General features: G+C 38.1%; 4 protein-coding genes across 5 annotated transcripts; 1 reads left to right on the top strand and 3 right to left on the bottom strand.

Annotated features, from left to right (window-relative positions):
* The first annotated feature begins 933 nt into the window (after positions 1-933).
* Positions 934-26960, top strand: plek2 (pleckstrin 2). 2 transcript variants are annotated; one of them, XM_019349134.2, is made up of 10 exons: positions 934-1184; positions 22960-23047; positions 23132-23296; positions 23888-24072; positions 24164-24255; positions 24376-24563; positions 24703-24804; positions 25202-25285; positions 25510-25588; positions 25968-26960. In XM_019349134.2, the coding sequence occupies exons 2-10, from the start codon at positions 22994-22996 to the stop codon at positions 26093-26095; spliced, it is 1077 nt and encodes a 358-aa protein (XP_019204679.1). In that variant the 5' UTR covers positions 934-1184; positions 22960-22993; the 3' UTR covers positions 26096-26960. The 2 variants fall into 2 exon arrangements, with proteins under 2 accessions (XP_019204679.1, XP_003445472.1); XM_003445424.5 differs by lacking the exon at positions 934-1184 and having other exon boundaries at positions 21281-23047; positions 25968-26959.
* On the bottom strand, positions 1366-5028 carry LOC102079854 (zinc finger protein OZF-like). Its single transcript, XM_005477456.4, has 2 exons — positions 4921-5028; positions 1366-3860 (listed from the first exon to the last, which is right to left on the bottom strand). The coding sequence occupies exons 1-2, from the start codon at positions 4928-4930 to the stop codon at positions 2407-2409; spliced, it is 1464 nt and encodes a 487-aa protein (XP_005477513.1). The 5' UTR covers positions 4931-5028; the 3' UTR covers positions 1366-2406.
* On the bottom strand, positions 5930-10770 carry LOC102079942 (oocyte zinc finger protein XlCOF20). Its single transcript, XM_005477457.4, has 2 exons — positions 10679-10770; positions 5930-8890 (listed from the first exon to the last, which is right to left on the bottom strand). Exons 1-2 carry the CDS (start codon positions 10686-10688, stop codon positions 7476-7478), a joined length of 1425 nt encoding a protein of 474 aa, XP_005477514.1. The 5' UTR covers positions 10689-10770; the 3' UTR covers positions 5930-7475.
* LOC100710048 (zinc finger protein 501) lies at positions 14008-20884 on the bottom strand. The gene is made up of 2 exons (XM_005477455.3): positions 20783-20884; positions 14008-16198 (listed from the first exon to the last, which is right to left on the bottom strand). Exons 1-2 carry the CDS (start codon positions 20790-20792, stop codon positions 14721-14723), a joined length of 1488 nt encoding a protein of 495 aa, XP_005477512.1. The 5' UTR covers positions 20793-20884; the 3' UTR covers positions 14008-14720.
* Positions 26961-27794: the final 834 nt, after the last annotated feature.

Raw genomic sequence — 27794 nt, 5'->3', positions numbered from 1 at the left:
CATGTACAGGCTGTCCAAGAAATTTGTGCTCTAATTCTGGTCTTTTGTTAGTCTTTAAATTATCACTGAATAGCAGGTTAGGTATAAGAGAGTGATCCTCCCCAAAAAGCCTGAAAAGGCAGTAAAAGTTGTACCAGTTGGTCCAGAAGGGGACACGTAGGGGTCCAGGGGACATGCCCTACCTGGATACTTAGTGGAATCTGGAGGAACTTTGCTGTCTAAATTTTTAGGTTTATTTCCCAAAAATATACAATTAAAGAGTTAACTAGTCCACTGAATTTTTACAACACAATCTTGACATTCAGTCCTATTTGAAAATCAACTCTCTGAGCTCTCATTTTTCTCTTGCTGGTGCAGTTTTAACTTTGTTGGGCAGCTTTTTTTGTTTACTGCCATCAGTAAAAATGATTTATTTGCTAGACGTAAGCTCAGATACACACAATATAATAAATGAAATCCACCTTGGTGTCAGCTGTTTGATGCATTTCTTACTGAAAGCATTTTTCAGGTGCGTTCTTCCTCTGCTGGAGCAATCGATCACATCCATGCACTGCACCGTGCTGCGAAGTCTGGCTTTTGAATAAAGCCGCTCATTGGATTTACACTTCTGTGTTAATATTGCCATGGGTGTCACGGACCCAGTGCTTTGTGTTTATTGGTGAACTGATAGTTCTGATTATTATTATGACTTATGGTTTTCTGCTTAGGTTACATCTTTAGTCCTTGGATTAGTGTCTAGTCTGCATCTTGGTGCTTTGTCTCAGTTTCCTGTTTTACTTTGGTAGTCCTTGTCCCATGTGTATGATTTCAGTTCTGCCTCCCCGTGTCTCATCATGAGTGCATTATCCCAGCTGTGTTTCCCTCCTGTCTCCCATTCCCTGATTACACCAGTATGTATTTAAGCCCTGTGTTTTTCCCGGCCCATTGTTGCGTCCTCTGCGTTAGTTGTGTGTTCCTCAGTTGTCGTGTTTTGTCAGGTTATGTCATGCCACGTCATGAACTCCCAGTTTAGATCATCCTTCCTAGTTTGAATTTTGGTTTTGTTTCTCGTGTTCATGTATTGTGTTTCTAAGTTTGTTTTCTGCCAGTGAATAAAAACTGCCACCTTTAAGTTAAATATTCCGTCTCTGAGTCCTGCGCCTGAGTCCAACCACTGCCTGCCACTCAGCTCACCGTGACATTAGGTATGTTTTAACCACAAATGCTCTGAAAACCTACAAGGTAATCTATGCAGTAACCTCACGTGCACCTCCATGGGAATGCAACTCCACATTGCATTGATGCAGCCCACAGCTATTGTGATTGTGTTCAGTATTGTTGATTCACCACTTTGCATTTATGTTGTTTTTTTTTTTATTTGAATTTACTTTTCTCAGTGAGACAATAATAATTATTGCCTGATTATAAAGATTCACAGATGTCAGCAAATTCCTGGAAGGAGATTTTGTTTGTACAAATAACACATTCTGGGGTAAACCTGACAGAAAGGCAGACATGAAATGTAAAACTGAGATCAGCGGTCAAATATGACATGATATTGGGATGCAAACTATAATGTGAGATTTAGAATCCCCATATACCCGTATCATTTCCTAAATGCTTCCAATACAAACAAAGGGAGTCGAATTTTAAGAACTGTTTTAAAGATAAAAGACATTTTTTACTTGATGATGATACTTGCTATATGATACTTGCTATATGCTGCCAATACACATACCACACTTCTAAGGATCATATTCTAAGTTTTAAGACTTTTACTAATTTTCAAGCAATAAATTATTAAGTTGGCCTTGAAGACCTCAGTGAATGTAAACCAAATTTTAATGGATTGTTAACATGACTCCACACCCCTACAAAGTCTTTATCAGAATTCATCCAAAACTTTTTGAGCTACTATGTTTACAGACAGAATGAGCATAACAAAGACACAGGAGGGGAAGAAGTCCCAGCATTCTTTTTCTTTTGTTGCTGGCAACGCATATAAAACACATAGACTCCACGTTTATGGACACCACAGCAGTGTGTATCTCAAGATGCATTATGAAATTATTGTGGGATACCTAAGACAAGTAAAAGAAGTGTAAAGAAGTTCTGGACATGGGCATAATACTGTACATTTTAAGTTGTTGAGCAGGTGTTGAATGTGCACATTGTACACAAAACAGTAAAAAAGCACCTTAAAAACATTTCTTCTTTAAATCCACACCATCTTTGACTGTCAGTGCCTCTACCTTTCATGCTAACTAACATGCAGCCCTCGTACTCTTGGGTTGTATCTGTGACACAGATCAAAGTACACTGATCAATTGTTATTTAAAAAAAAAAAAAAGAATAAAATATTTTAAATAGAATATTATAAATATATTAGGAAATGTGTTGTTTTAATGAAGTGCAACAGTGCAGTTTCTATACTATGTGGACTTTCATGTGTGTTTTAAAACTGTACTGATGTCTGTAACTTTTACCACAAAAATCACAGTCAAATGGTTTTTCTCCAGTGTGGACTCTCATGTGTATCTTTAGATTTCCCTCCCGGTTGAACGTGTTACCACAAACGTAACAGCTAAATGGTTTCTCTCCCGTGTGGACCCTCATGTGTATCTTTAGATTTCCCTCTCGGTTAAATATGTTACCACAAACGCCGCAAACAAACCGTTTCTCTCCTGAGTGAACTGACATGTGCCTCCTCAGATTACATCGATATCTGAACAGTTTACCACAGTGATCACAGACATACGGTTTCTCCTCTGTGTGAATTCTCATGTGTCTCTTAAGATCAGTCTTGTGGTAAAACCTCTGTCCACAGTCTTCACAACTAAAGGGCTTCTCCCCTGTGTGCACTCTTATGTGTAGTTTAAGGTTTGCCTTATGGTTAAATCTTTGTCCACATTCATCACAGCCAAATGGTTTCTCCCCCGTGTGGACTCTCATGTGTCTGGTAAGATTTGTCTTTCGGCTAAACCTTTGTCCACAATCATCACACCCGAATGGTTTTTCATCTGCGTGAACTTTTGTGTGCATCTTCAGATTTCCTTGATATCTAAATCTTTTACCACACTCAGTACAACCAAATGGTCTCTCTCCTGTGTGGACTCTCATGTGTATTCTAAGGTCTTTCTTTTGGTTAAATCGTTTACCACAATCGTCACATCCAAATCGTTTCACCTGAGAATCGACACTTTGCTCCACTCTACAAATTTTCTCATTAACCAAACAGTTGGAAGACCTTTTTTCTGAATGACATGCCACGTGTTTCTGAAGAGACTGCTTGCAGACAAACTGTTCTCCACTCTCAGAGCAGCTTAAAGACTTTTTTGCACCGTTACATCCCACATCATTATTTACACCTGACTCAGTTATTGTGCTGTCATTCAGCCGGCTGTCGCTTGCGTCAGTTTCAGGTCCACAATCTGACAAAGGTTCCTGCCAATCATCGTCCTCACTGACTTCAGTCTTTTCAGACTCTGAGGCCTCTCCTTCAGTACTGGATTGTAAAGGAGTATCTGGATGGGGGTGTCTGACTGGATCTGGTGAAGAATAATTTCCTATTTTTATCTGTTCAGCTGAGCTGCGAGCTGGAGGCTCTGTCTCTCTGCTGTTTTCAGCTTGGCTTTGATGAAGCGTTGAGAACTGAGGTTTCTCATCATCATCTTCACTCTTCACATGAACAGCAGTGAATGGGAACCCAGAGATATTGTCCTCCAGCCCACTGAGTTGTTCTCCCTCTTGACTTTTCCAGAGTTCCTCCCGTTCCTCCTTTATGTGAAGAAGCTCTGAGTCATGATGGTCCAGACTGAGACTGCATTCATGGGGAACCTCTTCTTTTATCACCAAAAGCTGCTGGACATCTGCAGGAAACACTGAAACACACACACTCATAATGAACAATGGCAGCTAGCTCAATTTGCATATTAAACTAGTGTTTTTTTTTTCATTAGTCCCATATCTCGAAAGTTAGAAACATCCTGTTTTAGAGTGACGCTGAAAAACTAGTTCATGTATTTATTGTGTCTGTAATTTATTATTATCAAGATGTCCTAAAAACTGCATGAAAAGTCTTCATTTGATCCACAATGCTGCAGTCAGAGTACTGAGAGAGAGCTTATTTCTCCTATATTGGCTTCTCTTTATTGGCTCCCTGTTAAATTCAGAATCAAATTTAAAATCCTGCTTCTCACATACAAGGTCTTGAATAATCAGGCCCCATCTTACCTTAATTACCTCATAGTACCGTATCATCCCAACAGAGCTCTTTGCTCTCAGACGGCAGGCTTACTTGTAGATCCCAGGTTTTTTAAAAGTAGAATGAGAAGCAGAGCCTTCAGCTTTCAGGCCCCTCTTCTGTCAAACCAGCTCCCAGTTTGGATACAAGAGAAGGAAGTGATCTCTACCTTTAGGATTCAGCTTAAATCCTCACCGTTGGGAATGCTGCAACAGGCAGGGCTGATTCTCATGAAGCACTTCTTATCTCACATTTTTTCACTCACCATGTGCCCTTTACAACACTCTGCATTTAATTATTAGTCAAAATTGTTCTATTTTCAGGGAGGAATTATTTTAACAAAACAAGATTTGGCTGCACAAGTTTGATTTGTTAGATAAGGCTATACAGACTGATTTTAACAGTGGTGATCATGCTTATAGTCTCATTAAATTAATAATAAACTACAAGACATCAACACTTGCTGGTTGTCTGACTGCAGCGTTTTCTTAGCTGCCTCCATCAGCTCTCTCCTCCTTTTGAAAGCAGCATTTCTCATGAAGCTGGTTAAATATTAGGGGGGAAGCTAGCGCAGATTGTCTGACATGATGCACACGTGACAAGCTGCGCACTGTGTGGATTCACATACGGAGACTTTCATTCACAGAAAATCCGCTGGCTTCAGAGTTCGGTATTAATTTTTTGATCAAAACACTCACCCGCAGCCATTAGACAGCTTCAACTCTACCTCTGGATACACCGCCAGTACCGGAAATATCTCACGTCCTTCCCCTGTGCAATAATTCAACAACTTCCGATCTCTGTTTTGTCAAAATAAAAGTCCTAGATACACGCACTGCTGGATCATGAGCGGCAAAACTGTCTTTATTGAGATCAAAATTAAATTCAATGCAGTTTTGTTTAGAGAAACATTCAGGTTAATTTATCTGTATTTTAACAATCAATAGAACAGTGGGTATTAGTCTAAATTTATATTGTGGTTTCTTACATCACAAAATGTTCCAGAATTGAATCCACAGCGATGTTTATGCAAAACTTTAGACAGTCTGAAATGTCTTGGTCTAAAAATGTAACATATTCGTGCAGTTTCAGAATGTATGAGTTGGACAGACTAGAAGTGTCTGTCTGCACAAATCATAGGATTTTATCAGTGGATTTTAATGCAATAGTAATGCTAGACGCCAAGAATTAATTCTAGACGATGCTACACATCTGTCTGGTAAAAATTTGTGGTCTTAAAATTTGAAGCAGCTACTTTTGGCTGTTCCCTTATTGCCAAAGTGGGTAGCTCCACATGTTTGATTTGGGAGATCTTTTACACCAGATGCCTTATCTGACTGGTAAAGAAAAACATGAACATATTTCACCAGCCTTGGCATCGTTACACTAGCTACCTGTGTAGTTTAGTTCCCTATAAAATTCCTTTGTTCACTTGTAAATGTTTGCATCGGCTCATACACAAGTGCCAGTATCTATCAGACTGGGGTATAAACACGTAACTCTGAAACTCTGGCATAATCTCCCCTTCCAGGTCAGACTTCCTGCTTCAATAACAGCTTACAAACCTCAACTAAGGACTCACCATTTCTCTTTAGCCTTTCCTCCCAATGTTATGTAAATCAGTCTTTCTAATTGTTTTACCGATTGTTGTGCTGCACTTTGGTTGATGTCTGTTGTGATATAATGAGTGATATAAATAAACTTGGCTTGACTTTAAATTTTTAATTCATTAACAAATCAAAAACAAAAACATTGTCACTATTGTACATAACAAAAATGATAACACCTCACAAATAACCAACACAAAAACCACTGTTTAATTTAACATCACCATCAATCTCACTGTTCATACCTAATGGTGCTGTTATAATCCAGGTTTAAACATTATTTACAGCACGGTAAAAGAACACAATTAAAAAAGCCAAAGTAGTTATCTTTGTGCAAATTAGTGACGGTTAATTCAAGTAAAATATCTCATAAATTTACTAAATAAAAGTCAAAGTGGAATATACTCTATATACATATTTTTAATTTACCAAAAACAAGACCATAATGTCAATAACCCAGCAGCTCAGTTTTCTCACAATTCAGATTATTGCCTGTTAAGTGACAAACGTAACCTTGATCTTCACAATCAGAATCAGAATACTTTAATAATCCCTAAGGAAATTATGCTATCTTGAGACGCTTTACATTGTAAGGTAAAGCCCAAAGACCATTATGTGCAAGTTTGACCATTTCTATAGGGGGACTAATGAGTAACGATAAGCTCACAGGTCCTTTGGCTGAATGAGCTAAATATACTATTGGAAATGAGTAGAAATCAATCAATAAAAATAAAAAAATATGCTACCACAAATACACAATATGCTTATCATAAAGAAGTTTTGCAGTCCTACTGAATTTTACATGATTTTTACACCAGATGTCCTGCATGACACAACCCTCTTTGGGATTTGCGTCTCCTCCCAGGCTTGACTCAGACTTTTCAGGTGTTAGGCAAATCTGTTAACAGTTTTAAAAATACCAGAGGCCATCCTTACATTGGTCAGTGGTTTAAGGTACTTGCAATGCAACGTCATCTGAATTTTCCATCATGTTAGAAAATACATGTGAAGGCCGATAACTGGTGTTAAGATTTCTGGTGCTTATTCATTTGGAAATCTGGGTTTCAGTGATCTTGTGTGATAAAGCAAATAAGTAAGTTAAGAAATGAGCAAATGAAAACTATTCTAAGTAGTGAACATTCAGCTGAGACTCTGAAATTATTAACACCAGTATTTATATTAATGATGCCTTTATTAGTGTTAAAGTTTGTCATGTCTGACTGACAGACTGCTATCACTTACCAGAATGATGAAGACAATATATAGTATGAAAAGGATATCTTATAGTGGTAACCGTGTGTTTGATATGTGGCACAAGTCTGACTGAACTCTCAAGGACAGTTTATTGCTATGTAAAGACGAGAATTGGAGAAACTTCTATGGACCAGCAGAGAAAAATTAATGAATAAGAAAAGAACAGTTATGTCAAGGAAAAACAATCAAACAAACACATTTTTGAATTTTGGCAACAAAATGAGAAACATTTTCCACCCTTGAAAAATAGAAACTGTGGCTAGCTTTGTCAAAAATAAAAACAGTACTGATAAGAACACTGTTGCACATCACTGTGTTTGCAGAGATTATTTTGGTGGGCATCACTACTCCTAGTTAGGGGAAGAAATCCCGTTGAGACTCTCAATACTTATTTATTCTTTGTGGAGTTTGGTGTGTATCTTTAGATTACACTGGTGTCTAAATCTTTTGCCACAAAATCCACAGTGATAAGGTTTCTCCCCTGTGTGAACTCTGATGTGCGTCTCAAGATGTATCTTTTGATTAAATCTTTTACCACAGAAATCGCAACCAAATGGTTTCTCTCCTGTGTGGACTCTCATGTGTATCTTTAGATTTCCCTCTTGGTTAAATATGTTACCACAAACACCACAAACAAACTGTTTCTCTCCTTTGTGGAGTGCCATGTGTGTCTTCAGATTACACTGGTAACTAAACGTTTTACCACAATCGCCACAGACATACGGTTTCTCTTCTGTGTGAACTCTCATGTGTCTCCTAAGTTCGATCTTTTGGTTAAATTTTTGCCCACAATCGTCGCAACTAAAAGGTTTCTCTCCTGTGTGCACTCTTATGTGCATGTTAAGATTTCTTTGATAGTTAAATCTTTGCCCACAAATGTCACAGCTAAATGGTTTCTCTCCAGTGTGGACTCTTATGTGTCTGTTAAGATTTGTCTTTAGGCTAAATCTTTTACCGCATTTATCACAAGCATAGGGTTTCTCTCCAGCATGGAGCCTCATGTGTACATTCAGACTTCCTTGATATCTAAATCTTTTGCCACAATCTGCACAACAGAATGGTCTTTCTCCAGTGTGGACTCTCATGTGTACTCTAAGATCTTTCTTTTGGTTAAATCGTTTACCACAATCATCACATCCAAATCGCTTCATCTGAGAATCAACACTTTGCTCCACTCTAGAACTTCTCTCATTCACCAAACAGCTGGAAGACCTTTTTTCTGAATGACATGTCACGTGTTTCTGAAGAGACTGCTCGCAGACAAACTGTTCACCACACAATGAGCAGCTTAAAGGGTGTTTTGCATTATTTACACCTGACTCAGGTGTTCTGCCGTTGTTCAACCCTCTGTCGCTGTCATCAGTTTCTGGTCCACAATCTGACAAAGGTTCCTGCCAGCCATCCTCACTGACTTCAGTCTCAGAAGATTCTGGTGCCTCGCCATCAGTATTTGTTTGTAAATTATTATTTGGATGTCTGTCCCAAACTGTAGGTCTACAGTCTTCTTTATTAACTTCTATTTTCCTCTGTTCAGAGGAGTTGCTCGCTTGAGTCTCTGTCTCTCTCTTGTCTTTATTTTGGTTTTGATGAACCTTTAAGGACTGAGGCTTCTCTTCTTCATCTTCACTCTTCACATGAACAACAGTAAATGGAAACCTCTTGATATCCTCCTCCAGCCCATTACAGTGAACTCGCTCTTGATTTTTCCACAGCTCTGAGTCAGGATGGTTCACACTGGGGCTCCATTCACATTCATGGGAAACCTCTTCTTTTATCACCAGTAGCTGCTGGACATCTACAGGGAAGACTGAAACACACACACTCATAATTAAGAACAAAAACTCTATAATCGGATAACTTATCACTGGTATTAATACTCCATGTCAGTGAGATCAGAGATGACTGTGGATACACAGCGCTATTAAATATAATCTAACTTAATCTAAACTAACAAGCTAATTGAAAATTACATTCCCATCCAGCCAGCAGTGCTGCCCCTCAGCCTCATAGCAGATGAATCTATGTTATAAATTTGAAAATCATGGGTCATTTTCAGAAAAGTTGACTTCTCACCTTGACCTTAAGGTTAAGGTCCTCTGAGACTTTCAGTTTATGTGCCTACGTTACGAATTTCAAAACAATACATCACCTCGTTTCGCGATTTATCACATGCACAAACCTGGGTGTCCACATCGTCCATCAACCAGGTGGGGTGGCAACAATACCCTATCAGGCTTTTACGGCTGAAGGGTAAACAAATGCCTTGTTTACATTCTCCCAGTTCAACAATTCTGAGTGAAATACACAACTCAACAATAGCCACACAGCTCCTCCTCTGATATGTACAGCTACTGGTATCATTCACCTTTACAATGCTCCAAATTCATTCTCACCCCAGCATTTCCTATTACTGAATATTACACCCACTACTACTACTAACCTTAGCTAAAATCTACTAATTCAAACCTTAAACACTCATATCGCCAATAAGTTAGTGCAGTGCGAGCTTAGATTATTTATTTGGTTAACAGTGGTTCAGTGCTTGTACAGCAATAATGCTAATGAGCATGAGCGAGGGGGACACTGAGCTGTTGGACCCGTGCAGGTCAGACTTTATGAAGACGTCTCTTTGAGACAAAAAAACGAGGGCACACATCAGCTCGTGCAGCTAGTTTTAAAGTATCAGTCTAAAATTCTGCAAATCAAATGTTAATGTTTTGAAGATACTTTTTGCTCGTAGTCAGCTGTTCTGGTGTGTGGTGAGTTCGGTGATCTGCTTCTGCACCCACAGATAATGTCTCTTTTGTTTGTCTCCTTCTTTGCCTCTGCAATCAAAGACATGTATGCACTTTTATAACTGTGGCTACAGCTCTCTGAGTGTACATGCATAGCTGTAATTATGCAGGCCGTGTGTGGAGCAAGCACCTTTACTTTTTTATCTTTCTGTAAAAAATGGAATAGTAAATTTGAAGTCAATGAAGAAGTCACTTGGATGAGTGACGAAACGTTTCTCCCACAAAACGCTACGTCCAGATGAACAGATTCAACTTTTGGAAAATAGTAAATTTACTTGAGCCAAATGCCCCTCAGTCAAAGTTGGTTGCTCATCCTGTTCCTATGCTCTCGTGCCCATGACCCTGTCCCAACGTCAAATTCAAAACCTCATTTCTTTTCTTAAAACGGTACATTTTCCCAGTTTATAGATGTGGTATGCTTTCTATGTTCTATTGTGAATTAAATATGGGTTTATGAGATTTGCAAACCACTGCATTCAGTCTTTATTTACATTTTACACATGGTCCCAACCTGGAAATGGGGTTGTATCTATCAGACGAGTGTCTGCCTTCACTACTCCCAAACGACCATGCTTAATGTCCGTGTGTCGCTTAGCTGCCTCCCTCAGCTCCTTCTCTCCTTCTATTGGAAGGTAGCAGTTCATGTAGCTGACTACATGTTAGGGGGACGCTTGCTCAGACTGATGCAAACGTGACAAGCTGCGCACTGTTTGGAGCCATATGCGGAGATTTTCATTCACAAAAAACCCGCTGACCTCACAGATCACCGCTAATTAGTTCAACAAGTTCAAAACACTCACCCGCAGCCATTATACACCTTCTACTCTACCTCTGGATGCTCCTGCCTGATGATGCGCCACCCGCACCGGAAACACCACTTCTTCTTCCCCTGCGCAATAATGCACCTACTTCCGGTTTATTTTTCATAATAAAAGCCCTAGATACATTCTTTACTATCCTTAAACTGTATCAGTGAATCTGTATGGCAAAGACCATCGCCTTCTGTACAATGAACAGGAAAACAGTGTGTGTAAAGCAAAGAGGGACTGAAGTAAAAATGCAATCTAAGGGAAAATGCCATCACTTTTTGTACCATAAGCTTTCCTGTAGTTAACTTGTAATTCTCTCGACCAGTTACATTTAAGTAGGTTTTTACTGCATACATAAAAAACAGTCTGTGTGAAGCAAAAGAGATGAATTGGGTCAAAATGCAAGCTTGAAATAGGTGACTATTAAATTATCTGTATTTTAAACAATCTGGATGTGTTATCCATTATCTGAAGATACAGGCTAGAGCAAAAGGGTTAAAGCTTTGCCTCTGCAGTTTCATGTTCGTACTTAAGCAGAAGTAATAGAGTACCAGACTGATTGCTTACCAAAGCGACACTCTCACGAAGAAGCAGTTTGTTAAAGCAATTTACAGATATTGCTGCGATTTAAAAAAAAAAAATGATCACAACTATTCCTGTGAAATAACTATAAATTGAACGTCATCCAGCATGAAGTACAAACAGAGCTGTTTATTTATGTTGTTAAAAAAATAATGAAAAAAATGAAAAACAAATTTCTTCAATTATGAAAACTGTAATAAATATTAAGTTATATTAAATGACTTCACACCTAAAATGTTTTAAACTGAGAAACTATAATGAGCAGATTTCCTCAACATGTATTAAAGACATGTTGTCATTTTAATCAAAGATTTAACAAAACACATGTGCAAATGCACACCCACAGAACCAACACTAACACTAAAGAAAGATACCTTTGCTGACGCAAACAAAAAGAACATACACCATATATATTCATATAACTCTACCATATGAATAATTAATGAATATTATTTCATCATTCATACCTTATTATATGAATAATATAAACAGGTGTTAGGTATGAGAAATAAATGAGTAATAGTAATGTGCCATAACTTTTTCCTAATATCCCAGCTGTCGGGTGAGTGTAGTGAGGTAAAGAGCGCATTATTTCACTCCAAAATGTGGTGAGTAATATCTGTAAGTATCAACATAAATCCAAAAAAACTCCAGTATAGGCTAACTGGGAGTAAACTGGATTTTTAGTAATCACCCTGCACCCTGGGGAAAATACCAGATTTTCTATATTTCAATATAAATTGTTTATCTCACAGTGAAATATAAATATTTTAAAGGATTTGGAGCACTGACTATTTTTTACACTCATCACCTCATTTGCCTCTGCCTTAATCTTAAAGGACATGATAACCAATCTGAGAAGAGCAGGTCTCCCAGGTGATGCACATGCAGCTTGCTGGTGTGCAATTTCAATGTTGACTCTCAAAACATAATATACAAATATTAACTTTAAAAATACATATTTCAAATTCAGCAACAAAAAAATACTCTTACAGAGGACACGTTAAAATGGCAACACTGTGGTTTAAAACTAACACATTATTTACTGTTCAGTGTAACATCGCCACTGATCTCATTACTGACACTTCACCTACTACCACATCTCTCCTTTTATTATCAAAATCTAACTTTACGTCATGTAAAATGAAAAATTAATACAACCCAATTCAAGCAAAATGTCTCTAAAATGTACAAAATAGTGACATGCTGTATATACATATGAGTTATTTATCTGCTACAAACAACAAAATACCTAGAAATTATGACTGAAAGATACTCAAAATCATTCCATTAAGATGAAAGGCTGTTACAAAAAGTATTGATACCCTCTAGACCCTCAATCCTAGACAGATCGGAGAGAATGTTATCATCTGAAGTTGCTTTAATAATCTGGTGTCACACACACATAAAAGCATAGGGTTAAAAATGTTGAAGGAGTTTCTCAAAATATGCTACAGACCCAAATGGCTTCATATATATTAATCTATTATTCATATAATTTATGAATGTGTCCATAGTGTAGTGGTTTTCAGATCTGATCCTGGGAAGAGACACACAGAGCACCTGAAAAGTATTCACAGTGGTTTCCTTGCTCCTTGTTGTTATGTTACAACCTCATTTTTCAACCCCAGATAATGGCAAAGTGAAAAACGCTTGCTCAAAATTCTTGCAAATTAAAAATAAAATCCATAAGATGTACATAAGTATTCTCAGCCTTTCTTCAATACTTTGTTGAAGCACAATTACAAACAATTACACACAATTACAGCCTCAAGTTTTTTTGGATTGCTGTCCAGTTGGAAGATCAGTCTTCACTCCAGTTCAAGGTATCTCTAAACATTGCTGCATTCATATTTCCCTTGACCATGACTAGTCTCAGTTCCTGCTGCTGAAAACACCACCTCATCATGATGTTGCTCCCACTGCCAGCTTTAATGTAGGGATGGTATGGGCCAGTTGATGAGTGGTGGCGGGTTTCCTCCAGAGATGACCTTCAGGCTAGAGTTCAATCTTTGTTCCATCAAACTAGAGAATTTTGTTTTCATGGTCTGAGAGTCCTTCAAGTGGTTTTTGACAAACTCCAAGTGGACAGTCATTTGCTTTTTATTGAGGAGTGGCTTCTGACTGGTCACTACTTTAAAGGCCTGATTGGTGGAGTACAGTGGTCTCTCGTTTATCCTGGGAGTTACGTTCTAAAAATAACCCGCGATAGGTGAAATCCACAAAGTAGCCAGTTGTTTTTTGTTTTTTTACAATTATTATAGATATTTTAAGGCTGTAAACCCCCTCACTACACACTTTATACACTTTTCTCAGACAGGCATGAACATTTACACAATTTTCTCTCTTGTTTAAACAAAGTTCAAACCTTCGTAGAAAAATAAGTCCAGTATTATAGAATGAAACCAAAGATCAAACCTTGTTTTCAGGTCCAGAACATGGGAATAGAGCAGCTGCAAGAGAATTCAACATTAATTAATCAATGGTACGGAAGTAGAGGAAGCAAGAAGAATGAGTTGAGTAAAGTTTGACTTATCTGACTTGCTTAATGTGCCTTATAATCCGGTGTGCCTTATGGTCTGAAAAATACGGTAACTTCTACCGTCCTTTAGCATATCCAGAAGTCCAACTTTTTGTGCAATGGTTAGCATCTTCGTCTACCTTTTAGGTGCTATCGCAAGTGCCTTTGACAGTGCAAAACATTTCATCGACATTGTTGTGTTTGTTGAGGTGAAAACTTACAAACATACAGTACAGCACTTCAGAGTGACACTGCTAGTGATCGAAGATTTATGTAAATTTGATAAGCTGAATGCATTCTGTATTGTACAGCAGACACGGCATGGAGGAGATTGACTGACAATGGTCTACAGCTGATCAGGATGCAGAACACAATGCACTGAAAAAAGAAAGCATGCAAAATTGCACACAAAAAAAATCCGCGAAACAGCGAGGCCGCGAAAGGTCAACCGCATTATAGCGAAGGACCACTGTACTGCAGAAATGGTTGTCCTTCTGGAAGTTTCTTCTCTCTCTACAGAACAATGCCAGAGCTCTGTCAGAGTGACCATTGGGGTCTTGGTCACCTCCTTGACTAAAGCCTTTTACCCTTATTTCTCAGCTGCCTGAGCTTAGTTTTGATTGTCATGGCACAGGGTGTGAATATTTTTGTACATTTTATATTTTGCTTTTTGATTTTAAATAAATTTGCAAGAATTTCAAGCAAGCTTTTTTACTTTGTGATCTTGGGGTTAAGATTGTTTGTAGAATTTTGAGGTGAAAAATAAATGTAATACATTTTGAAATAAAACTGTAACATGAAAAAAATGTGGAACAACTGAAGCAATGTGAATATTTTTCTGGATTGTGTAAGCAAGGGTATGTGTAAAAACTGTGGCAACCCCTTGCGAATAAGGGAACAGCTGAAATTCAATTTGTATCTATTACTTAACTATTCTGTGTGACCTTTCATGTGTATCTTTAGATTACACTGGTGTCTAAATCTTTTGCCACAAAACTCGCAGTCAAAAGGTTTCTCGCCTGTGTGAACTCTGATGTGCGTCTCGAGATGTATCTTTTGGTTAAACCTTTTACCACAAGTGTCACAGCCAAATGGTTTCTCTCCTGTGTGGACTCTCATGTGTATCTTTAGATTCCCCTCTCTGTTAAAGCTGTTGCCACAAACACCACAAACAAAATGTTTCTCTCCTTTGTGAAGTGCCATGTGTCTCTTCAGATTACATTGATAACTAAATTTTTTACCACAATCGCCACAGACATACGGTTTCTCTTCTGTGTGAACTCTCATGTGTCTCCTAAGATCTCTGTTTTGGTTAAATTTTTGTCCACAATCGTCACAACTAAAAGGTTTCTCTCCTGTGTGCACTCTTATGTGCATGTTAAGATTTCTTTTATAGTTAAATCTTTGTCCACAAATGTGACAGCTAAACGGTTTCTCTTCAGTGTGGGATCTTAAGTGTCTGTTAAGATTTGTCTTGAGGTTAAACCTTTTACCGCATTTATTACAAGAAAATGGTTTCTCTCCACCATGGAGTCTCATGTGTACATACAAACTTCCTTGATATCTAAATCTTTTGCCACACTCACTGCAATCAAACGGTTTTTCTCCTGTGTGGACTCGCGTGTGTATTCTAAGATCTCTCATTTGATTAAATCTTTTACCACAATCGTCACAGCTAACTGATTTCTCTCCTGTGTCGACTGTCACATGAGAATCACAGTTTTGATCCACTCTACAATGCTTCTCATTAACCAAACAGTTGGAAGACCTTTTTTCTGAGTGACATGTCACATGCTTCCGAAGAGACTGCTTGCAGACAAACTGTTTACCACACTCAGAGCAACTTAAAGACTGTTTTGCAATCTTAAATCCCACATCCTTATTTACACTTGACACAGGTGCTCTGCTCTTGTTTAACCCGCTGTCGCTGTCATCAGTTTCTGGTCCAAAATCTGACAAAGGTTCCTGCCAATCATCATCCTCACTGACTTCCGTCTCAGAAGACTCTGAAGTCTCTCCATCAGTATTAGATTGTAAATGACAGTTTGCATGTGGTTCTGGTTCTGATGGTCCACAGTCTTCTTCACTGATTTCTGTTTTTATCTGTTCAGCTGAGCTGCTAGCTGGAGGCTCTGTCTCTCTGCTGTTTTCAGTTTGGCTTTGATGAAGCATTGAGAACTGAGGTTTCTCATCATCATCTTCACTCTTTACGTGAACAGCAGTGAATGCAAACCCAGAGTTATTCTCCTCCAGCCCACTGAGCCGTTCTCCTTCTTGACTTTTCCAGAGTTCCTCCTGTTCCTCCTTTATGTGAAGAAGCTCTGAGTCATGATGGTCCAGATTAGGGCTGCATTCATAGGGAAGCTCTTCTTTTATCACCAACAGCTGCTGGACATCTGCAGGAAACACTGAAACACACACACTCATAATGAACAATGACAACTTTGTAATCATGCTGGTGTTATTACTTTATGCTAAGGAGTTTAATTTGATCAAATTAAACAAAATTGCTTGTAGAAACCAATAAAACAAAAAACTATTAAAATACTAAAATGAAATCCACCAATAACGTAACAATGTTTCCTTACTAACTATGATTTCAAGGCAACTTGACCACTTAAGGTTTTCCACCAGTGAATTATAAGATTAGCACAGGCCTGTTGTGACACAGGTTAGTTTTACCCTACTGATGGTGTTTTGATGCAATAGTAATCCTGCTCACTTACATGGTGGATTAAGGTGGATTCAGTGTCGCACTGAAGAAGGAAATTACGTGTTACAGTTAATTCTGTGAGTTGCCAGAAGCTTTCTCAATAATATGATTACCCTAATATTCAAACTAAAATAGCAGTAGTATTATTGCTAAAAATGAACTTGCTGTTTGGTATGTTGTGACATACAGGCGTATTAACCTAAGAATGAACACAATGTAGTTGTTGCCTTTCATTTGCTGCCATCTAGCTCTCTCTGGCCTGCACTCTCACACACAGTAGTAAATATATGGGCTGTACTGGCTGCCTTTTATATATTTCCTTAGTTCATAAGTAATAAACAATTTAATTTCAAAGAATTGTATTTTCATCTCAACTAAAGAAAAGTGCACAAAGACGGCTGGACTCGATCTCTAAAAATAAAAAATTCACCCCGAGCCAATATGAAACAAAATGTTATGATGTTACTGGCGTTTAATTTACATTACATTATATGACATTATATGCACTCTTCTTCTTCTTGCCAAATGATCAAAAAAATAACCTGAACTAAGAGCAAACAATACACAGATTTCTGTTGAAGAGACATATTGCATTTTGGATCTTCCCCCAAAATCCCTGTTCTGAGCTAAAGAAGTTAATAAACATTTTAGTGGACACGGTTACATTTTCATGAACACTGACTATAGCTTGGTTACACTACAGTCAGATTAGGGGAAGCAGAGGTTGGAGACTGCGTCGCCACCAAAATTACTGTGGCGTGTGCAGTGATCTTGTGATCTTGTTGTCTTTGAAATGGTTGCTTCAGGTCACCACTCACAATCAGGTGCTATGTTCACAGAGATTTTGGTGCAAAATGCCGATGAAATGTGAGTCTGTAACCATTCATAACTCATTCAAATAGCTCGATTGCAAAAAAATTCTCAATGCAAATTCTTTGCTCCGTGCTTTGTTTAATCCATGACTCTGCATCGCACAGCTGTCACCATCTAAGTATTTCATCCACATTTACAACTAAACATCAACCTGCAACAGAAACAGTTATGAGCATGTGTGTGAATAAAAAAGATTAAAATATTAAGCCAAAGTCGCCCCCCCAGACTGATAACACAATAGCAGCAGTAACCTGTCATAGTTTAACGTGGAGCCAGAGACAGTCTACAAAGACATGGTGCAGTGCAAAGAGAGGAGCCTTTAACGAGACGCTGAGCTCAGGTGGACTTGATGCTGTAATTTGCCACCTTAAATTAAACCACCTGTTCAACAAACTACAACAGCTGCTGTTTGTTTTACATGACAAGAAATATACAGTAATGCAGCAGAAGTAAAAAAATTTAAAAAAAAGAAAGTTTTATTTATTTGTTTGCTTTTTTAAAAAAAAGAGGATTTATTTAACTTTCTATCGCAGTGACACCTGAAGCAAGCAGGGGTGAGTTTAAACTGGGGGCATCACATTCTGCTAACATATTTATTTTAAGGCTTTCATAACATTATTTTGCAATTTAGATTAATATAAAATATCCATCCATCCATCCATCCATCCATCTTCTTCCGCTTATCTGGGGCTGGCAGCAGCCCACGCAGAGAAGCCCAGACCTCCCTCTTCCCAGCCACCTCCTCCAGCTCATCCGGGGGAACACCGGATGGATGTTTCTTTGTCAGATGCCCGAACCACCTCAACTGGCTCCTTTCGATGTGAAGGAGTAGCGGCTCTACTCTGAGCCCCTCCCGGATGGCCGAACTTCTCACCCTATCTCTAAGGGAGAGGGCAGCCACCCTTCGGAGGAAGCCCATTTCTGCCGCTTGTATCCGCGATCTCATGCTTTTGGTCACTACCCACAGCTCGTACCCATAGGTGAGGGTAGGGACGTAGATCGACCAGTAAATTGAGAGCTTCGCTTTTTACACTCAGCTCTCTCTTCACCACAACAGACCGGTACAGCGTCCGCATCACTGCAGCCGCAGCACCAATCCGTCTGTTGGTCTCCCGCTCCCTTCTCCCGTCACTCGTGAACAAGACCCCGAGACACTGAAACTCTTCCACTTGGGGCAAGAACTCATCCCTGAGCCAGAGTGGGCACTCCACCCTTTTCCGGCTGAGGACAATGGCCTCAGATTTGGAGGTGCTGATTCTCATTCCCACTGCTTCACAATTGGCTAAGAACCGTTCCAAAGCGAGCTGGAGGCCGCCACCCGATGAAGCCAACAGAACCACATCGTCCACGAAAAGCAGAGATGATATTCTGAGACCACCCAAGTGAAAACCTTCTGCCGCTTGGCTGCACCTAGAAATTCTGTCCATAAAAATTACGAACAGAATCTGTGACAAAGGGCAGCCCTGGCGGTGCCCATCACCCACCAGGAACGAGTCCGACTTATTGCCGGCTATGCGAACCAAGCTCTTGCAACGGTTGTAGTCCACAAAACACATGTAGACTGGTTGGGCAAACTCCCATGCACCCTCAAGTATCCTTGAGAGGATAAAGAGCTGATCCAGTGTTCCACGACCAGGACAAAAACCGCAATGCTCTTCCTGTATCTGAGGTTCGACTAATGGACAGACTCTCCTTTCCAGCACCCTGGCATAGACCTTCCCAGGGAGGCTGAGGAGTGTGATTCCCCTATAATTGGAACACGCCCTCCGGTCCTGTTTCTTAAAGATGGTAACCACCACCCTGGTCTGCCAATCCAGGGGTACTCCCCCTGATCTCCACGCAACATTGCAGAGGCGTGTCAACCAAGACACCCCTACAAAATATAATATAATAATATAAAATATCAATGAATTATATTAATTAAAGCATATTTTTATTTCAAAATATAACATTTCTGCTGCAGTAAAACTGTGAGCTACTGACCTGGGGCTGTGATGCTGGACTCTAACTTATTATTAATATTCATTATTAACATGTACACCATCAGAACGTTGCACAGGGAAAACCTCAGTTCTGAGAAAGTTAATATGCTCACTTTTCTTCACTGCAGCCACTACATGCCCCTTTAAAGGTTTACAGACACATACAGGCTCATTTATTAGCACATCTAAACAGAAAAACATATGTTATAAATTTTGCCCCCTAATAATATAAGGAAGCCTTCCAACAAGACAGAGTAAACACTACTTTAATTTATTATTTAATTTAGGCTGTATGTATGTCTTATGTTTTTGTTTTTTTTTAATTACTGATATACTGACGTAACTATAACTGATATTATTAGTTATTTATTTTTGCAATTAAGAAAATGTTTTCTTGTTTTGATTTTAATATGTCACATTTATTTGATGGAATAATCTGCTTGATCACTCAATCAATAACTGCAGCCCTGATAAAAAAGACAGTTTGACGGACTCAGTTTACTATTTAATGAGGTCAGTCTGTTTGTGAAAATATGAAAATTAGCTGTGATAAATAAGCATAAATTGCAAATCTGTTGCAGTCTGTGTACACAGAAATTCACAATAATGATCTGTAAGAGTAAAGCCAGAAAGTCATAGATCTGACACAGAAATTCATAAAATTCCTCCACACACAGAGTCGTACTCTTCACTGCAGAGTGACTCAGACTGATTGCAACATGTTGCTAATGTTTCTGTGGTTACAAATTAGATGGCAATTCATTGGCAGACCTTCATTAATCTCTCTGGGAGGAATTGCAAATAGTCTGAGACAATAAACCAAACACTTTCTAATCGAAACTGGTCGACCACCATGAATGTAATTAAAAATAATAATAATAATAATAATAATAATAATAATAATAATAATGCAATCACCATTGCCCATTCTTACTCCAGTGTGGCAGAGCCATTAATGATTCATGTTGAATTCCAAGAATTATACTAGAGGGAAATTTCAAGTTTTGTATATAAAACCCTGCAACACTTTCTGCACTGGAGTTTTTGGTGTTAGAGGCAAATCTGAAAACACTCATCAGCATTATGATAAATATGAAAGGCATTCCAAATGCTATGCACACTTATCTTAAACTTTGGATTCATCCTTGTTGTTTTTCTCAATTTGTTTTAGATAGAAACGTGATCTTTTTCACAATAAAAGAATTATACTTCAACCAAAGTTGTGCTTCTCCGAGCTGCATCTCTGCTGAAGTCGCCTCCCTTCGCAGCAAATTTCGTGTAGCTGATTATATATTAGCATAGCACAACCGGTCAATGCTGCCCGACGTAATTATTAGGAAGCATATGGTGTGATTTTTATTAACAACACATGCACCAACTAGGTAATTAGTAGTCAGCTAATCCAACATCTTTAAAAGACTCACCTGGAGCCATCACACAGTGTCAACAACACATCTGGATGCTAGAGCCTGCATCTATACCGGAAACATGACGGTTCGTCGATAAAAGAACATATTTCCTGCCCGTACCTTTCATAATAAAAGCCCTGGACACGCACTATGGATGTGATAAGAATGTGCAAAATCTGTAGGCAAGGATCATGATTTCTGGTATCAGTCTTCTTCTACTGACCGATTTGAGCAAGAAAGACAGTAGATTACGTAATTTACGTTATTTTTTTATTAGTTTTTTTATTGTATTACAAAAATCTTGTAATTAAATTTTTTTTTATAAATATTTATAATATAAATAATAATTTATTTATTTTTTAATTTAAACAATTTCCCCTAGGGATCAATAAAGTATTCTGATTATGATTCTAATAAATATTGTGAAGATACAAGGTAGTGAAGGTTGGTGATTTAACACCTGGGGATAACTTGCATGCAGTGCATAAGAGAGGTACAGAAGATAGTTAAAGCAGGACGGGGTGGGTGGAGATGGCTGCACTGACAAAAAGAAGGGAGCTGGAGTTTATGGACAAGGTTAGACATGAGAACATCAGAGGGACAGCTCAGGTTGAGCATTTTGATAACAAATTTAGCGAGTCAAGGCTGAGATGGTTAGTGGATAGTGAATACACGGGACAAAGATGTTGAATATGTTGCTGCCAGGCAGGAGGAAAAGCACAGAGGAGATTCATGGATGGGGTGAAGGAGGAGATGCAGAGAGTCAACGTGACAGAGATGAATGACAGGGATAGTAAAAGATGGAGGAAGATGATGGTGAATCCTAAAGTGAGCAGCTGGAAGGGTTACAAAAAGCTTTATCCAAGCCAGAAGAGATCTAGGGCAGTTTTTTATTAGTCCTTTGAGTTTATGTGGTGGCATGGTGGTAGCATGGTAGTTAGCACTGTTGCCTCGCAGGAAGAAGTTTCTGAGCTCAATTCCACCACACCAGGGTCTTTCTGTGTTGAGTTTGCATCTTCTCTCCAGGTACTCTGGCTTCCTCCCTCAGTCCAGAGGCATGGGGTTAGGCATGGTCATTCTAAATTGCCAATTGGTGTGAATGGATGGCGAATATTTAACTTTTAATTCCTTTAAAATACTGTAAGTGTTATAAATGTTTGCATTTTACAGGTTTCATACTGCTTGAGTTCAATTGTAAAATATAACAAAACATTTTCAAAGAATGATCAGAAGTTCAACTAAATGTTTAATATTGCATATCAATGCATTTAATACAAAATGCATTATTACAACAAATACAATTCAAAACCAATGTTCTGTTCATAAAGTCCCCACTTGTTTAGAACAAGCTTGAGTAGTCACAATGGAAAAAAAACCAGGTCTATATTTAGCTTAAATCTTTCCTAAAACATCTTCACCAGTTTAATGTGAAAAGGTCACTTTGTTCACTTATTAATACAATATTAAATAAATCATTTTTAAAAAGTGACTGGTATTTCATGTCTATTATATTGTGTGTATATATAGCATTTTGATTCATTAGAGAACTACAACAGCCATAATACATCTAAGTCTAAATAAATAAACACAAACTATATTTTTATTTGAATGTATGTATTCCAAAGCTCCACAAAAGCTATCAGTTTTCTTAGAACCAGGAATCAGGAAAGGAAAATGAAGCAGACAGTGCCACAGATGGTTGTAAAAGCAGGGGTCTGAGTAAAAATGCTTGTTTCTTGGAGTCTCATTAACTGGGTAGATGTGCTCTGTGCAGTAATAAATATCTGAAAGAGACTTGAATGAAACTCTACTCCTACTGGGCGCAGCTGCGGCAGAGGAGAGGGGCTGTGGTGGACCACCAGCTGGTGTTTTTTAAATCATAATAAGATAAAATTCTCTGGTCTGTCAGGAGGATGTTCCCTACAGTCACATGTCTTAAATCTGAATTTTTCACATACTATAACTGATGGAAAACGAAATCTGTGGATGCCATTTGCACTACAGTCATTAGAAAACATCGTCTTTTAGTTTCTAAGTGAGTCAGAGTACCCTCATGTGGTAATGAGTAGAAATTGCAGAATATGTGATTATTCACACTGTGTTTAGCAAGCTCAGTGTGTGGGTGTGAATGTGGGTGTAGACCGGGTGACACATTTACCGTCTGCATTGAAAGCCTGAGCTTACGTGTACAGGCAATGCTCAGTTGTCAAGATCACAGTGAGGAGCATGGATACAGACAAGCAAGTCAATATTCTTCGAGAAGGATTTCTGGTGAAAAGGGTAAGACAGATTTCACTGAGTTGCTCTCTGTCACATAAGACATGATAATAACTTTAACTCCAACTTTGGATCATCTCTTCACAGGGTCATGTTGTACACAACTGGAAGGCACGCTGGTTTGTGTTGACCCCAGACAAGTTGTTGTATTACAAATATGAAGGAGGTAAAAAGGACTCATGCCAGCGAGGGAAAATCCTGCTGAAGGACTGTGTGATAACATGTCCTTTCCTGGAGTATGAAAATCGGCCGGTAGGTTACTGTAGACTGGGTTCTACAAATAAAATGAGAGTGAGTTGCAAAAAATTCAAAAGATTACAAAACAGGTAAAATAAACATAGATTTTAAGGCAACATTTCATTTAAAGATTTAGAAAATATGCTTTCTGACATAATATGTATGTGGATTGATCATATAAAGTTGGAAACTTTAATGTAATAATAAAATTACCATAAGAACTATTAAAAACATGGAAGTTATTTAGTAAATTTAAGTCTGCTTTAAGTGCAGATAGAGCAGAGCGATTTTCTACTCTGGTATGCACAAAGAGTTTAATGTTCATTTATATAATATTGTACTTTTTATATCATAGTTCCCAGTACTGTTTCTTTAATTTTCTAGTCAGTCCTTTGTTCATTTCTTTATAGCTAGAAGCCACTGTGAAGGTGTGTTTCTCCAGGTGAGGCTTATGCCACACTCAGAGAGAGAATTTATTGCCCCAGGTTTCTTTTTTGCCTGGACCTGATCTCCATCCTCTGCCGAGAACAGTTTGTTTTCGTTTCTTTTTCTTTTCTTTTTTGGCACCAATTAAAGCAAACATCTGTCTTTTTGTTGTTGTAACAGTTGGTGATGAAGCTCCAGACAAAACATGGGGTGGATCACTATTTGGAGGCTTGTTCCAGGGAGGAGAGAGATGAGTGGGCAGCTGATATCACTGCTGCAGTCAACAATCTGCAAACGACCAATGGCAAGTCCAAGACAGACCAGCCAGACCCCGCTGAATCCCAGTTGAACAACATCAACCTGAGGTAAAAACGAGTTTTCACTGTCTCCTAATTGAGTTTATTTAGTATATTTTGTTCCAAATGTCTCAATCTTGTTTTGTCTTCTTTCTAAAAGCAAGGTGTTGGACTCAATGTATGACGTGCACAGTGGCATCAAGCTGAGCAACCATGTGGAGCAGGGCAGCACTTACAGTAACTGCTTCTCAGGTGAGCATTTGAAACAAGCTGCACCTTTGACCTTCTGCAATGTTTTTCAGCCTCATACTAATTGCAAAGCTGTTTTGATCTTATACTATGGATGTGCTATCATGTGTGATCCTCCCACAGGTTCAGCGGTGGTGGACTGGCTGGTGTTCATGCAGCTGGTTCTTACCCGTGTGGAGGCTGTGACGCTGGCCTCAGCCCTGTTGGAGGAGGGTTTCCTGCGAACTGTTGGTCAGAAGAGTGTGGAGGCACTTCGCACTGCCGGCCTCGGCGAGCAATTCATGGATGACTCCACTGCTCTATACAGCTTTGTATGTAGCACTGGATAATGCAGGCTCTAAACACTGAGTGTGGCTTATTAATGTTATTTAATGAATCAAATTGATCTGAGAGAGTAAACGAAAACTTGGCGTTTTCTTGGTTTAGAACATGTTTTGTGATTTATTACAGCCTGACAGCTTAAAGAAGAGAGGCAGTGTGAAAGCAGAGACATCGCTGTCTGCAGTGGAGCTAAGTGGGAAGGTGATAAAAAGAGGATATCTGCTTAAACAGGTAAAAATACTGTATTGAAGATGTGTTAAGATGCTATAAATAATAATATTTATGAATTTTATACAAGAAAACTAAATTATGAATAGTAGTTTTAATAGTTAATAAATAATTTGATGTGACTTTATTGGTCACTTAATAGCCATTAATAACAACTCTGAGTTGTCAGGTTGTGAAAACACTGCTGGGTGACTGGACCATTTAAATAATTCCTAAGAAAGAGGGCACAGAATATGCTGAACAAACTAAATATATCAACCATTCACTAATGTTATTAACACTGTCGTAGCAGCTCAAAAATGAGCATTGCACCATATGCATGTACTTTGACTTAAAGGTGGTCATTTGTTTGGACTGTGTTTGAACGAATTAGTCAAACTTTATTCATCTTTAAACGCAGGGGCACAGAAGAAAGAACTGGAAAGTCAGACTGTTTGTTTTGCGATCAGAACCTGCTTTCCTTCACTATTATGATCCGACCAAGGTGAGTGCAAAGTCAATGCTAATGAGAAAAATACCTGATAGAAAATTAAAACCAGCTAAACAATGAAAGATATAAAATTCTAATATGTTTGATAAGAGAAACTGAACTGCCCAAACTGTTTTGTTTTCATGTGTTGGAAACTATGTAACTACTCATAATTAGCAATAATTCTTCTGCATGAGTGACTCAGTCTGATCTACTTCCTGTCTTATGTCATTTGGCAGGATGACATCAGCCCTGTTGGTGGTTTCTCACTGCGAGGGTGCCTTGTGTCATCTTTAGAGGATAACGGCGTTCCCTCAGGTGAGTTACCCTCTAATATCTAGTTTAGTTTTGTCAAACGATTACAAAATAGGACCAACAACTATCAGAAGTGCAGTTTAAATAAGACTATGTTTAAGTTTTTGTCATTTTTTGAGTTGAAGACTAAAAACGTGAGTGTGCTAACATGCTCCTACTAGCCACTATCTGTATATCAATGCTAAGTTGTAATCCAATTACAGACGTGTTCTCCTAATAAAATTTATCTTATCTTTTATATTATTTAAGATCAAAAAGCTCAGTGAAATAAAAAAGCATTTTAAGCTTTTGTCTGTTTTATTTGCCAGTCTCTCCATTGAAAGCAGGTTTGATATATCCATGCAGATGCACTTCACCAACTTTATTTTCTCTTCCCATTCAGGTGTTAAAGGCAACGTTCAAGGCAACTTGTTTAAAATTATAACTCAGACAGACACACATTACTTCATCCAGGCGCCAACTCACCAGGAGAAAATGGACTGGATAGATGCAATAAGAACACAGTGCTGATTCATGTTAAAAACACGTTTCAGCAGGTGAAGAAGATTTAATTTAAATACTCAGAGAATGTGTAGCAGTATCAGAGCTACTGGTTCCATAACATTTCTGTACATTAGTGCCTAAAATATATTTTTTGTTTTGATTGTTTTCTTTGTGAGTATATGAATGAATATGAATGTTTTGAAAGTTGTAGCAGTGTTTAAGTTAAACCTTTTTTTTTACGTGTTAATAAAATGCAAATAATTAAAAATCATTATATGAACATTGTGTCTCTTGCTGAATTTTATACAACATAGTAGTGAAAAGTACATTTACAAAAAATTTTACTGTACATTTCCAGGGCTTTTTTTCTCAGTTCCATTTTCTGCCACATAAATAAAAACAGAATGCAATATTTTGCACTGCAAATCTAATAAACCGCCTTTTATTTACAATAAATCAAACCATATCAGATGTTGAAACTGAGGCATTCTACAATTTCATGACAAATATTAGCTTATTTTGTGTTAAATGGCAGCATTGTGTCTCAAAAAAGTTTGGACAGCAGCAACAAAAGGCTGGAAAAGTTAGTGGTACTAAAAAGAAGTGGCAACTAATCAGCAAAACTCAAGTAAAGAAGAAGTCGTATGTGAACATGATCCAGAAATCCCGTCGTCTTTTCCTTGCCAAAGCTCATTTAAAAAGACTGAGGAAAAACTGGAAAACAACAACTGGTCTCCTCAGTTACCAGACATTTATGAAGTGTTGTTAAATGAAGAAGGGATGCTACACAGATGTAAACATGACCCTGTCCAAAGTTTTTTGAGACTTGTTGCTGCGATCAAATTGAAAATAGCCAACATTTTTGTTGAGTTGTTACATTTTGATTTGATTTGACTCGATTTGTTTTCTCCGTTCTATTGTGAATAAAATGGGTTTATGAGATTTGTTCATTTTTACGTTTTGTTTTTTATTTACATCTTACACAGTACCACTATTTTTTTTTTTTAAACTGGGGTTGTATTTTGTCCTTTTATATTTGACTGGTTTTCAAGTGAAGATTCTTTCTTAAAAACATCTTAAATACAAGTTAAAATTAAAAAATACTATGAAAAGAGGGGTTTGGAACATTGTTGACATTTAATCAGTTACAAAAGTGAAAGTCATGATCAACTTTGAGGTTGATAGAGGTCTTTGAGAGACATTTTGCTGTCATGAACATCTCAGATTATTTAATTTGAATAACAGCCAAGGCTTTAAGAGGAAAACAAACTGCTTGAACAGTGTCAAGTTTGCCTCGGCTTTACTTTTGTGACTAAAGTAAATAAGGCCTAACCCCCACGCTTTGTGAATCACTGGATTAAACTACCTGTGTAATAAATAATTACGCTGACTCCACCTGGAATGGCTTCAAAAGACTTGATGCAACACTGAAAAACAACCTATTCATGCATCACATGATAACATATCAGTCAAAAACAAACACATTTTTGCCTGAACAAGAAGTTTGGACTTTGATGCCTTAAAGAAATTCTTTAGACATTATTAAACAGCGTTTAATGAAATAAACTAAACTACATATAAAGAGCACATGTATCCTATTGCATACTGTTGGAGGGAGTTATATACATACAAGAAACTAAAAGCATGTGCAAGTGCATGGTGCTTACGGAGCCTGTTTAATCATTTTCTATCAGGACCATAAGACCTGTATGAATCACAGTTACTG

Source organism: Oreochromis niloticus, linkage group LG19 (genome assembly GCF_001858045.2).
Source record: "Oreochromis niloticus isolate F11D_XX linkage group LG19, O_niloticus_UMD_NMBU, whole genome shotgun sequence".
NCBI classification, from domain to species: Eukaryota; Metazoa; Chordata; class Actinopteri; order Cichliformes; family Cichlidae; genus Oreochromis; species Oreochromis niloticus.
This window is presented reverse-complemented; position numbering and strand designations above follow the sequence as displayed.